Consider the following 14,948-nt stretch of genomic DNA (forward strand, 5'->3'; position numbering starts at 1 on the left):
ACTGATCCTAAAATGAAAACAGATTCAGACTCACCCGTGAGTTTCTGTGCAAATTGTTTCTGATATGCCTCAGTATTTATTATTTGTAATATGCCCTGCGCGAACGATTTGCTAAGCTGTTGGTTTCAAATTAGAGATGAGATTCCACTCTTTCCATGAGTATCAAATTTATAGTAAAAACATATTTAATAATCATGAAATCTATCTCTGAAAACAGGTTTCCTCTTTTGTGGGATGCATTGTATAATTATTCACCCTTAAAAAAGTGTATCTAGCCCCTGGTCAATCTATTAAAAATTGGTCATGCAAGGTCTATTTGTGAGGCAATGAAGGTGATTTCATCACTATTTCACTTTGCCATATATCTCCTTGCATAATTTATGTTGACTGTGCCAGTTACATCTTGGAATTATGGATCAAATTACTGACAGACAAGAAACCCTCTTGGGGTCTCTTCCATGATGCCATGGCAAATGTAATTAAACTCACATTTCAACCACAATATGTGCAGGGAAATGGAGCCCTGTTTACATCTATCGTTTTCTGCTCCCTCTTAGGTCTCCCCATCTCTGTATGTATGACCTTTCCATGAAAGACAAATACTAGTATACCACAAGGGCATATACCCTTTCATCTCCTTTGAAAGAAGACAAATCTAAAGATTCTGTGTATCAGATCTCAAACAGCATTCAGGCACTACTGTATTAAAAGAGCAAAGAGTATCTGATAAGGACTTGGGTGATGCTTCTGGTATGAATATGCAGTATATAGTTTCCTCTATCTTTTTTATCTTATACCTGTCTATTCATAATAGTATATCTCAAGAACATGATCTGTTTACCAAAAAAAACTTTGAAGCATGCTTTGGGAAAACTCAGCAGACTCTCAATAATTCATTTCATTTTTTCTTATTGAAACATTTCTATATATGAATGCGCAAACCCACCGATAGATAGGTTACATGGGTAGAAAATTGTTTTCGTCTTTAAAAAAGTGCCACAATACGACCCTGTTTGAAACATATACAGGACTTTTTACTCACTGACGTAGGGAAGATTAAAACTCAATTAAATAGTTGCCATGTCACCCTCACAAATGGTAATTATATGCTTGTAATCTGTATTAAAATCTCATATAATTCAATGAGCGATAAATCTAAAGACCACATTCTCATCTATGTTCTTAAACTGGTTTCTTTAAATCCAGTTTTAAATCACTTTGTTAGCGTCCTCATCACCATGTCCAGAACTGGTTTCCAGAACCACTTCACGCAAAGTGGTCTTGTTGCTATGGGCACTCTCGGTCAGTGGAGTCACAAGTTTCGCACGGAATTAGAAACGGCAGCATAGGCACTCTACATAGTGTGTGTACTGAGTAGCGTGCCAAACATGCACACTCTCGTACTTTCATGCGAAGATCACTTCTCGAAGAATGGTCGCAACCTCATCTACGCTTAAACCAGTTTAACGAAGCAAAGCGGTCTTAAAAACCAAATCGTGAGATGGTCTTCCAAACTGGTTTGGAAGAATGTCTAAGATTGATTCCAAGACTGCTTTGGGTGTTCCTATTACAAGTCAAACTAGTTGCCACTAAACTAGTTTAAGGATGTAGATGAAAACGGGGTCTAAAATGTTATTTAAAAATGACACCATACCTGTTCTGTAAGAGCTGAATCTTTCTCCAGGAATTGCACCACACAGTATGCCAACTGAAAAAGAAACAAAATCATTGGAAAACATATTGATGAGAAACCACTGAAATATATGAAACAATATTTTTGGGGAAGAGATAGCAACTTTTCATACCAAAATAAACATACAAAACATTTGTTGAAAAGATTACTTTTGTGATACATACATACTTCTTTACAACGTTGCATTTTTACATGGAGAAAATTTGAGCAGAGAAGACATTTTACAAAGGTCAAAGCACGAGACAATCAAATAATACGTAACATTCAAACAACATGTCTCAAAGGATAACTTCAAAATTGTGTATGATCACCGGATTAACATTAATACAAGAAAATTTAGTTGAAAGAAAATTTCAAGATACAAACATCCATCAGCTACAGGCCTAAGAGGAAACGGCAAACATGAACATGCTATTTATACCATCACATGTAAAGATGGAATGATAACAATGGGATTGTCCCACGGGAGTGAATGGATGGAATCTTCAGCCAACTGTCATCACTTGTTCATTGGGTGGAATAGTAAATTGATGTGAAGCACTCAGGATGCTCCATGATCAGCAGCAAATTTACATTCTTACACATCAAGTGTGATTGAAACAAGAAGGGAGATGAATCCTACAGATTAATTCATTTGCCTCCTGGAGCTCCATACAGTAATGATATTAATATCATGGATTACAGTATGAAAGAAAGTGTCCAGGTCAAAGAATTCTTGCAGTTACTATTACATCTACATTATTCTGAATGAGAGCAAGTTGGTTTCGTTCAAGATGATTTTTTTTGTAAACAACCAGATAAATCATATGGTAATACACAACTTAAAATAGTGATAGACAGGACATGTGATATTAAAGATGCATAGTGTATGGGATGGATAAAGATCCATCCCGATTCTACCACACAGTTCACTCACGTTCTAGGATGCATCCTGGGGTACAAGCATCCTAGATCGTGTCTAATCAACCAGATGCTAGAGAAATACCCTGTGTGCATTACCCAGCCACATAATGGGGACAATCGCTTGATGTATTATTTACAGCACTGTGGTTTAAAGGCTGCACATCAAAGCATAGGAAGCATAGAGATGAGGGACCCCTGAAAGGCACCTGGTTACCTACTTTGCTTGTTTTTTATAAATATCTTACTGGTATTACACTTTCAATATTGAAACTATTGTGAGTACCGTATATAAGACCCTGTAATTAAATAGTAATATTTCATCTCATTCTCCTGTGATCGACATGTATATAATAAATTTTACAACTATGAGACAAATTGGAGATGTGTCAATGCTTCACAGGCAAGCTATGCAATCAATAAAATGCAGTTACCTGTAACCACATCATATCATCATCATCACCATCAACTATCCCTCTCTTTCTCTCTCTCTCACTCATCAGTATCTCCTGCTTTTAATCAAAATGAAACAATGGAAGCAAATTTCACCAATAATAGCTCAAATTCAAATAATTCATTCATTTTGTACAGGAAGGAAGCTGACCATCTGAGGTCAATTCCATTGCTCTTTTGTTCTCTGCACTACAAGGAACTTCTCCGGGAAACAGTCTCCCATTTTGCACTGTCAATACACCAAGCGTCCTCACAGATAAATGTCAAAATATGCACAGCGACAGTTCACTGTTCCTTCCCCCAGTCCCATCCCACTGGCGCTATAACATGTCATTCTCTGCACACACGCAAATGCAGGCCTCTCACGTGTCAGGCGGCTTCCTTCGCAGAGTAAACACCAACTGCTCTGGCTGAGAGAACGCACCATTCACAAGACTATGCGCACCTTGCTAATGTTTACAGACATCAATGCGACATGGATAGAAAAGAAAATGATCTACCACGAGCAGTACTGCAGGGGCCAATGGGGAAAACATCTGGTAAGATTCCCTGAATCTTAAGCGAGCAATTAAATGTTCTAACCCATCGCCTGATTGAAAACTCAAGCTGCTGGATGACGCACTTGGCTTTATTTTTGGCGGTCAATTAGCTAAACCAAGTTCAAATGACATTTCATACCTGTGGTCCATCTTCGCAGGTGAAATATTGCAACAAACATGGACTCAAGGTATTACATAATCAATATTACATAATCAAAAGTAATATGGGATTCATCATTCTAGGGATTCAAAATTTATTTTCCATCTTCTAATGAATATAAAATCATGACTGTAGGATACACACCTGTACACATAAATTCATTTTTTGCAAGCTCAAAAGAATGTTTATCCACTCAAGATGTCATTTATTGTTGATATAAATCATAAATATATTAACTGGTATTCAGAATATCACACAAACTTTTATAAACAAGCAAGCTATAAATATATCAATATCTGAGTTTAAAATAATGTCAAATCTATGTAGTATTGTTTTGCAGTTTATCCACTACCAGCAGTTATGAGTATTGTCATTTGTACTTTTCCCATTGAAGTAATTTACAAGCCAATTCAAATAAATGTGAACACTATGCCTTCTCTCTAAAAAATAACAATATCAATCACATGACACAAACACAAATTAAGATATATGATATGAATAAAAATGTACATGCCGTATGATATTCAAAAACAAGACAGGTTGACACCCACTATAGACATTATCCAATTACGTCAGTAAATCAGCAAAATACTGGTGTTATTGAACGGGGAAAATCAATGCTTGAATGAATGCCCAAGTCCAGACCCAAAGCATTTCACCATTCCATGATATTTCGTTTGTAAGTTTTATGATAGATACAGAAAAAAAAAGGAAGGTTCTGAAACCTTTCTTTAAATTGTGTGTGTTGTATTGTAACATACTTTATGATAAAACTACATAACGTTTGGTTATTTGACTTGTTTTTGTTTTTTGTATTTCCCTGTAGATTTTATGTAGAAAAGTCCTATCTGTGTTAATGTCAGAGGTTGCTACTCTGAACTCTGGTTTAAATTTCAACCATGGTTTATATCTGTAAAATTGATATACTGCAGGGAACCAAATGTGACAAATTTCAATAAAGGCATCTGATAGGGGCCTACATGTTTTTATACTCTAATATACAACAGAAAATGTGGAAATGCAAGGTACAATGGTTTACTTGACCATTCAAGCATGAGCATGGAGTCTGAGAAGTCCAGTAAACATTGGGGATTTAGTCCAGTATAAAACATGTTTTGACATATATATGACTACCTAAGTGTAAAGCACAGATTTAACAAGAATATGAACCCATAATGCAATTTTGTATTTAAAGTTAAAGCATGTCCAAAGCTCAGGTAAAGGGTCATTACTGAGAACAATATTATATCATTCTAAATGAAAAGTTTTGTAAAAGCTATAAATTGAAGATCGTATCCAGAAATTTTGTTTCATTTCATATATAAGAAGTGGTTTAATGGCCCTAGAAGAAAGAAAAATTTGTCAGAGACCAACCTATTTCAATTTCTATGTTATAATAATAAATTACCTATAAATATTTGATGTTACTGTAGATCGCATCTTTCACACAACACACATTTCATGATAAACTTTTATTCATATGACAATGAATTCAAACTTTGAAAATCATAGTTTTTAAGTTATCAGCACTTAACTAAAGCTTTGAGCCAGGGGGCTGTTTCATAAAAGACGTACAACTCTAGCCACTTTCATGGAAATCATGACTTTGATTAACTGCCAAGTCATGTAACCATCTTCAGTAAACTGTTTATGAAGTGGGCACAAGGGCTCCGCAACACAAAGGTTAGCGATTAATCGCTAAATGAAATGGCCTACCAAGATCATCGTTGTATGCGCATTTTGCTCAGTAGACTGACTGGGAACCAATCAGGATTTTTCTGTCAAATTTGCAATTAATCGCTAACCTTCGTGTTCCCGGGCCCTGATCTCTAAATTCATGCGTTTATATAAAGAGTTCATCATTTATATATAAAACCATCAACGCTTTACAATCAAACAATATCCATTGATAATGGAGAATCACATAATCTGAGGAAAAAGATACAAAATCATATCCATGGTATTAAGTTTAATACAGATAAGAAAAAAATTATCCCTACCTGTGCATGGTATAGACCCAAACATTTGACTTTATGTAATGGGATGAGAACCTTGATAAGGAATTGCTTGTGTTCTGTCTTCAGTGGTAATGCAAACCCGTTGATAATGCTATGCAAAAAGAAAATAAAATTGTATATTACTATTTAGGAATAAGAAAAATAGAAGAAAAAAAAACATCAAAGTCAATGAAAATTACAAGGTAACTGCCCTATGAAAATCATTTTCATTTTTTAATTTAAATTCATTAAAAGAGGGGTAAGGAACTACATGTATATCTTGAAGAATCTTTTAAAGAATGTTTATAACTTTTGAAAGAAGACTTAACACAAAACTGATCAGTCTTAACAAAGAAAATTTTGAAACAGCCTGCCAATAGAACTGCACATACTTGCATACAAAGCTCTTCATCTTCCAAATGTCTTCCATTCAAAGTTGAAATAAATACTGGTTCAGTTGACGGAATCTATCTTAATGAAATATGTTTTAAAAATAGCCTTTTAACCAGTGCAGTTGAATATATTAGGTATGAAAGCAGGACACATATTTTGAACAGGTATTGTAATATTGAGCTAAGTTTTAACTATAATGTCACTCAATCGCTGAGTTCTGAGTGGATTCATTAAATTAAATATACATCTTTTTCTATTGCAAGGAAAATATTATCAGTGTACATGTACATGGCAGTGCAACAACTAGCAGTTATTATGCAATTTGATCTGCTTTTATTTCATTACATAGTCCTAACTATTTTATAGATAATTTTTTTTTTCAAATGCACTCTTTCAGTACAGAGAAAATGTTTATAATCACACAATTCATTCAATATTTTTCATACAGCATACATAAATGTATGTGCATACTGCCATATTATGTCTCCCGAGGTCATAATGATTTTCAGTGTATACATCAATGCATAATATATCAGCGCTCTCTATTATTTTGATAGAGCATGCATAAAATCTAAATGGCCCAGCAATTTCGCCATAAATGAGCACACTTCCACTGCACTGTGGTAAGAAGTAATACATTCAAGCAGGTTGTGCGTAATGCTTGTCTGAGCATATCCTATTGGAATCGTAATACTGCCAGTAATCTAGAAGCATATATCATCATTTAACTGAGACGCATGCTGATGGATAAAGTCAAACGTTGGGGTGTGCAGAGAGCAGCCAGCTCACTTGTACGGTCAACAAGTCACGACGGTGCAAGGGGCACACATGACAGTAAGACAAGTAATCAAAGCTTGGTCTATGCATACACAGAGGAGAGGCTTCGCCTTCATTCAATTATGCGACCGACCGACAAGCATGAGCCAAGTAATGGGTGTCCGTTTTCCAATGTGATAAATCGGACTGTCTACCAGCAATGCTGCTCCATTCTCCTTCCCGGCCAAGCTGCCTTTAACTGCCCCAGGGCCCCTGGATAGATGCAAAGTACAAGTCTACTTCATGAGACTAAACCTTTGCCCTTTCCTTGCACCTGTCCTATAAACGTACAGCACTGAACCCTTTTACAATATGGAAAAGCTCTGTCTCATTATAAAAAAGAGGATTTTAATAAGCATCACATTAAGGATGGGTTTTATTTTAATAGTAATACAGAAATATTGACATATGTAAATTATCAAACTTGAATAAGAAGCCATGTGTTGTAAAAACCCTAAGAAAACAAGAATGTATGATATTTGCATGACTGATCTTAAAATTCTTTGTTTCCCTTTTCCGTTTTCTGAAAGCCCAAATCAATATAGGTTTTGCATGTTTATTCAATGCATATAGGGAATTTGAATAGACACAATATTCACATTATTACTGCAATGATTTTTAAATGTAAAACACCAAGAATGTTAACAGCAGTCTTTAATACACACTAATAACTTACCTTCCAAGAATTTCTAATAATTCCCCAACTCCATTAAAGTGCTCTGTTTCATATATAAATCTGTAAAAGATAGAAAACAATACAGTAAAGACAATGAGTGTGCATAATTTGGCACAAAACTCTGAAGACCAATTACATAACTTTCCTTTTTTTCTCAGACATAATCTTGAAGTCTGTATAAACCAACCAACAGATACTTGTAATCGACATTGAACATCAAAATCATTTCAGGTTTAGGTGACGTGATCAAAATGATTAAGAAACCTATTTTCAGGTAAAGTCATTTTAAAGGGGTACTCCAGAATGAAAAAATTATGATTTGAACAGAAAGTAAAATTGGACAAACAAATCACTGAAAATTTGATCAAAATCGCACACGGAACACTGATGTTCAGACATTTTAAAGTTTTGCATTATTTCAGTAAAACAGTTTTATGAATATAATAATATTCCGCCTTTATATAGCGCTTAACACATCGGAACGACGTGTCTAAGCGCTTTACAGATATATTATTACCCCGGTCATCCAATTCAATCAGTCATTCCGACACACAATGTATGCACATCCTCCACTCCCTGGGGAGTATTCCAGTCAGTCACCAGTGAGGCGCATACAGTACTGGACAAGCTACAATAACTTTCACATCCTACCAGGTACCCATTTAGCACCTGGGTCGAGAGTGGCAAACTGGATTAACGCCTTGCCAGAGGACGCCAGACCGCGGTGGGATTTGAACACACGACCCTCTGCAGGGTGCTACATAACTTTTTTGAAGCACTTGCCCAGTCGGGCAAGTAAATTTTCAAATAGTTGGAAAATACTTGCCCGAATATAGATTTCACTTGCCCAAAAAAATCCTACAAAACAAAGTTTTATTGCTTCAAAACAAGTTGTAGCCTTATGGTTTTACATACCATACCATTGACGGCTTTAAAAATACATTTTTCAACAAGACTACTGATGTACCTTGTAGTTGTATTTCCTATTTTTTTATGATTTTTATCTTGAACATCATGACAAAATATATGGTCAATATGCTCTTTAATTGATTTCCTAATCTCATATATTTTCCATATATTTTGGAGGGGACTAGGACACACAATGAAAAAAAGGGAAATCACTGAAAATAACCAAAGGAAAAAAAAAAAAAAATTAAGAGAGGGGGAGAGAATGAAAGAAAAAAAAATAAGAAAGACTGAAAGGACAAAGAAATTAAGGAAGGAAGAAAGAAAAAAAAAGAAAGAAAGAGAGAGAGAATGGCTGCGGGGAAGAGAAAGATGGAAAGAAAGCAAGGAAGAAAGAAAGAAGGGAAAGAAGGATGGAAAGAAAAAAGAAAGAAAGAAAAAATAGAAAAAAAACTGAGGGGAAGAGAAAGGAAGGAAAGAAAGGAACGAATAAAAAAAGAAAATGAAAGAAAAAAGGTAAAAAGGTAAAAAGAAAGAAAGGAAGAAAGAAAAGAGAAAAGGTAAAGGATTGATGGAAGGAAGGAAAAGGGAAAGAAAGGAAAGAAGGAAGAAAGAAAAGGTATAATGATAGATGGAAGGAAGGAAAAAAAGAAAGAAATAAAAGAAAGATAGAACGAAAGACAGAAAGAAATGAGGGAAGGAGTGAAGGAAAGAGATGAAGGAAGGCAGAAAGAAAAAATAAGGAAGAAAAGAAAGATGACAAAAAAAAAAAAGTTCAAAAGAACGAAAGACAGAAATAAAGAAAATCAGAAAGAAAGATGGAGAAAGAAAGAATGAAAGACAAAAGAAAGGAAGGAATGAAGGAAAAAAATAAAGAAAGAATGAAAGGGATGAAGAAAGTAGAAGAAAAAAAGACCGGAAGAAAAGGTTAAGAATGGATGGTCGGAAGGAAGAGAGTAAGAAAGAATGAAAGGAAGGGGAAAAAGAAGGAAGGATTAAAGAAAGAGGTAAACAAAGGTTGGATGGAAGGAAGAAAGAAAAGAATTACAAAAAGAAAGACAGCTATATAGTAACAGAAAAAATGAGCAAAAGAAGGAAGGAAATTTAAAGAAATAAAGAGATTCAAAAGAAGGAAAGGTTGAAAAGAAAAGGAAAGATAGGCAGAAAGAAGAGAGAGGAAAAAAGCTCAAACTATCCAGTCATAAATAAAGAAGAAAATTTATCAATTTCCTTGGCTAAAAAAAAATAGTTACGACAGAAACCACGTTTATCAACATACACACAAATGCATATGTGGGACTGTCAAACAAAGTATTTCAGTGTGTGCGATACAGACGATCATTCGAAACTCGATCTTTTTGAAGTATAACAGAAGTGAAAATTTCTCCTTTTACTGCTTACAAATGACAGAGCTAGCCCAACTTTTAGGAAATATGGACATTACAAGAATTTTCATTGGTAAGAAATGTGAATTTTGACAGTTCTGTGGGAGATTTCTTCCAGAGAAAAACTTTGTTCGTGCAGCACCGTACTCCGTAGAAACTTGACTACATGCATGATGCATCGGTTGCGTGGACTAGGCGCTAGCTAGCTATGCTAGACTGCCATTGATTCTGTGTGTGTGTGTACGTCTCTGAGCTGTGTGTTTATTGCAGAAAATGGCGCAAATTTTGCAATTCGAATCATGACTTATAAACTTTTTTGAGAGAAGAAATTAATGATATTGCTTTTTTTGTCTCTTTTTCTTTTCTATATTTTGATGGTGAAATATGGGGAATCTTTCTAAAATATAATTTCCATAGGAGAATTTTGCTTGCCCGATTCGGGCAATCAGTTTTTGTCTTTGCTTGAAAACACTTGCCCGACTCTAACTTTTACTTGCCCCGGGCAATCGGGCAAGCGCTTATGTCGCACCCTGCTCTGTTTACAAGGCGAGAGTCAGAACCACACCACGGCTCCTCCATGCATGTGTTCATAAATATGCAATGAGCGCACTGATGTCATATCCTCACATATTCTTTTGTATCTACAATATGAAAACATATTTATTCAAATTTTATCCTAAAAGAATTTTAAAAAAGATTGACAAAATTCTGATAAAATGTGTAAGACCATCATGAAGTTGCAACAATGAAGAAATATATATACACATGTATGAAAATAATAATTTCCTGTAATAACATAAGAAAAAACAAAGTGGGGACATGACATCATCAGCCCACCTACATGTATTGAATATTCATGATGGCATGCATGTTACTGTTACTATTGCTAAAGTTTGAAATTCAATAACTTTGTTATTTGTAATCAAATTTTGATGAAAATTTCAGCGTTCTGCTCAGTGAATTTTACTCTGTTTATTCAGATATAATTATTTTCAGCTCAAAGAACACCTTTAGGCCCCCATTCCACAGAACGGAGACCGTTGAAAGACCATTGAAAGACTTAAAATTGATGAGGTCTTACAGCGGTCTTCAAGATCACTGAAATTTGTCATCTCTATGGAATGGCTCAGAAAGACCCCTCAAAGAACTCTGAAAGACTGATGGATATTTCTTGTCTTACTGGTCTTAGAGTAGTCTTATAGAGATCTTTCAATGGTCTTTCAGAGATCTTTTATGCAACAAGTGATCTTTCAGAATTCTTTCCATGGACTTTGCCTGGTCTTTCAATGGTCTTTCAATGATCTTTCAATGATCTCTCAGGAGTCTTACAGTGATCTGCGCAAAAATCTTGAGAGACTGCCGAAAGATCATTGAAAGACTATTAAGACCTTTGAAAGTTCATCGAAAGACTGCTGAAAGACCGCTGAAAGACCACTGAAAGACCATTTTCTTGTAAGACTGTTGTAAAACTGTTTTGAACCGTTTCAAAAAGTTTTGGAGCCCATGAAGACCACGAAGACCGCTGAAAGATTGGTCAGGACTCGTGTAAGACCTCAAAGACCATTGTAGGTTCATTGAGAGACCTCTGTAAGATCGACCAAAATTCATGGTCTTTGAAAGGTCTTTCAGCGGTCTTGCTCTATGTGGAATGGCCCCTTAAAACAACTTAAAAACAAGTTTGGGGGTTGTTTTATAAACTGTACAAAAGTTACACACAATTTAATTTAGGACTGGTGACCCTTTCTTGTGCTCAATGAGAAAATCCAAGTTAAGCCTAATCAAATTTTGACAATAAACTTTGTACGGTGGCTCAGTAGTAAAGATTCTAAACTTTGTATGGTGGCTCAGTTGTAAGCATTTGCCTCATGAATAGAAAGTCGTGGGTTTGATCCCCAGGTGAGTCATACCAAAGATTTATAAAAATGGAACCTTCTGCATTCTTGATTGGCACTCACCATTTAGATTGGAGTAGGGTACAAATAGTTTAATATTAAAATATAGTGCCTACCCTGGGTAAATAAAACATTATCATTCAAATATTTGTTGAACTTAAAAACGACATGTACATGTAAGATGAATGAACTATATATCTGATGGGAATATCGAGGATCTGATTTAAAAAGTAGCAAACAAGAACACATTTTAGTTGTGTATCAAATCAACAAAAAGCTAATGATATTCCACCATGATAACCTTTGTGCATATACATGTATCTTCATACTGTACATGATATGAGTCATTTCTATGCTGTCAATGAATATTTGTAAGTTACCGGTACTATTAAAATACTGGTCGTTACCCTGGCATACAAACTACATGTAATCCATTCAGACACTCATACTACATGTAGGCCTACATATAGGGCAGAAGTCTTGGAAACTAATAGCTGCCAGCGAGGGAGGGTACAGAACAAAGATGCCTTTGCCGTTACCTTGGATACTGACAAATTCACTTTGAATACCACTCGCACACACCTGATCCATTAGAAATGAGATACATGGCAATGCATCTCCTCAGGTACAGAGAGCAAACAAAAAGGAAGACTCCCAGGTACTGTTCTGGTCAAATTTTTCACATATTAATGCCAATGTATGTATGTATGGAGTAAGATCGCAGCGCCATGAAATTTTAAGACATACATTTACAATCTACATATAACATACTGTACTCTACATGTATGGATTGAAGAAAAAATGAATACTGCATGGCATATGGGGGGGGGGTAAAGTAAAAATATATGATACGTATGTGCGGCGGTTGAGACCCCCATTTTCAGCCAAAATTTCTGTTCGAGAGCATCACCAATTCAGAAAGCTTTAGAAATTCCTATTTTTCCCCGTTCCGAAGACCCTCAAATTTGTGATTTCTCGTTCCAGTGCAAGTTATCATGAACTCACTCAGCCGGTCAGAGAGGCGAGCTCAATCAGCGCATAGCCATAGCGCTGGGCTGCCGAAGCTTCAGCACCGGAAGCTAGCTTGCACTAGTCCGATATGAATTTAGCAAGACACGTGCACATTTTTTTACACAGCCTCTGCCAATTATGGCTCCGATCTAATGATTTCCGGTGACCTCCGTTTTTTATGTAGTCAGTTCCAAATCGTAGGTCCCTTGTTTTCGGACCAATTTTTAGTTCCAGAGCCCCCATTTTTTTATTTTAGTGCGGCACATAGGTATCATGTTATAATTCGAGTACCCCCCCCCCCCCCGGGCTGTTCCTATCATGACAAGATAAATACAAAAGAGTTTAAACTATTCACAGCTCTCTTCTTTCATGGATTTTTTTTGGTCAAACTTTTATTACCGTAATATTTTGTCTTTATTCAAACACTGATCGTCACAGTGAACTTCCCCTTTAATGTGCAAAGCAGTGTCGGAATTACACGGGGGCGATGGGCGATTTCGCCCCCATGACAGCCCAAATCGCCCCTAAAAATTATCAAAACCCAATGCTTTGGGGCGACTATTTATTTCAGAATCGCCCCAATAAAATACCATCGACAATGTAAAAAATACTTCACATAATTACGTTCTCCGGCGGCGGAGCAAGCGCATCTTTTATATTGCCCTTGCCAGCTTTAAGTTGAACGGTCGATGCAATATCCGAGCCTTCCGTAACACCGGAAGCTTCGCGATTGTAAATAAACGAGCAATGCAATATGGGATGCGGAGTACGCATAGTCTTTAGCACGGGTTTTTTTAGAATTGTTGATGCACGGCTTATGTATTGTACGCGTGCACGATTAGACTGCACAGCTGGTAACGAGACCACATGCATCGTACGGTATATTATGTGTACTAGGCATGCATAGAATTGTATGCGATCAGCTGGTGATTGTGACAGCGCTGATTATCGACATCGTCGAGTAGGAGTGCGAGATGGATAAGTTTCTAATTCGAGTTCAACCTGGCTCTGCCAAACGGCCAGAGCCAGTGCCAGAAGTTGAGACAAAACTAAAGAATAAACAAGCCTGGACATTCATATATGGTGAACACCTTTCGTTAATATCATATATGTGATCTTGAGTCTATTTGAACAAATCCTCAACCAAAATGCAAACTTACATGTACACAGTAATTACAGTTAAAAATGTTCTGAGCGTTTAGGCATCACAGTGAGTCTCGGAATGTCAAAAGGTAATTGCTGATATGCGATTAAAAAAAGTAGCCCCATGAATTAGAAAATAGCCCTAAGATATTCAGTGGTAGCCTCAATGTAAAAAAAAAGTAGCCCCTAAAAAAAAATAATTCCTACCCTGGTGCAAAGTTAGTAGAAATGGGAGAGAGTAGGGAGTATTTCACTAGAAAATTCTAATGCAAGTTTTTTTAGTTTCTCCTGCACGAGCAAATTAGCAAAGCCATTTACTTTTCAATAATAACAGCACATCAGATTCCCTAAGTGTGGAATGACACTTTTTCTCACTCTAAAATCAAAATGTTCTAAAAAGCACAAAAGAGGCACTTGACAGAATGACACTGTGGAAAAAATTAAGTTCCCTATACATCACTCACAGGCATTTCATTCATCAAGTGCATTCAGAAGAGAAGCTGTTTGAAAGCCATTTCTGGCAGTGTCACAATTTCCACTGCAAATGTTAGGCAGTATATTTCCAATATATTTGATGATCAATAAAGAGTGATTTCTTTAATGTTCTATTAAAATTTTATCAGCTTTTGGGGTTAGAAAGCTTCTTTACTACCATGTTCATACTACTTGTAAATGTATGTACCTAGATAATCAACCTAAAATGTGCCTAAACATACATGTTAGGGGGCTTTTTCTACTAAAATATTTAATATATTGTATTATCTCTCAACAATGTTTATCCTATGTAGTATGTCAAACCTTTACTGGACATGGTTTACTTGTACGTACTGATGATTGGCCATCTGTTATGCCATTTGACCTCTTCAGAATTGGTTTCTTTATTCAGCTTTTTTTTCTTTCCCTTTTTCTCAGTGTGAACAACTCTTTCATCAGATGTAGCTTCTCTAGATACAACTTTATGGCTGTTCAAGCTATTAGTCACCA

At 35.9% G+C, this 14,948-nt stretch overlaps 1 protein-coding gene across 1 annotated transcript in view; it reads right to left on the bottom strand.

The window, feature by feature from the left end:
- Positions 1–14,948, bottom strand: part of LOC129265551 (serine/threonine-protein phosphatase 2A 56 kDa regulatory subunit epsilon isoform-like) — a 50,182-nt gene that overhangs the window by 22,728 nt on the left and 12,506 nt on the right. The window contains exons 3-5 of the mRNA XM_064101354.1: positions 7,628–7,687; positions 5,746–5,854; positions 1,655–1,708 (exon numbers count right to left, since the gene is read on the bottom strand). Of these exons, the coding sequence (XP_063957424.1) occupies positions 1,655–1,708; positions 5,746–5,854; positions 7,628–7,687 (223 nt within the window). The remainder of the gene's footprint in view (positions 1–1,654; positions 1,709–5,745; positions 5,855–7,627; positions 7,688–14,948) is intronic.

The sequence above is a fragment of the Lytechinus pictus genome, chromosome 7, assembly GCF_037042905.1.
Source record: "Lytechinus pictus isolate F3 Inbred chromosome 7, Lp3.0, whole genome shotgun sequence".
In the NCBI taxonomy this organism is placed as follows: domain Eukaryota; kingdom Metazoa; phylum Echinodermata; class Echinoidea; order Temnopleuroida; family Toxopneustidae; genus Lytechinus; species Lytechinus pictus.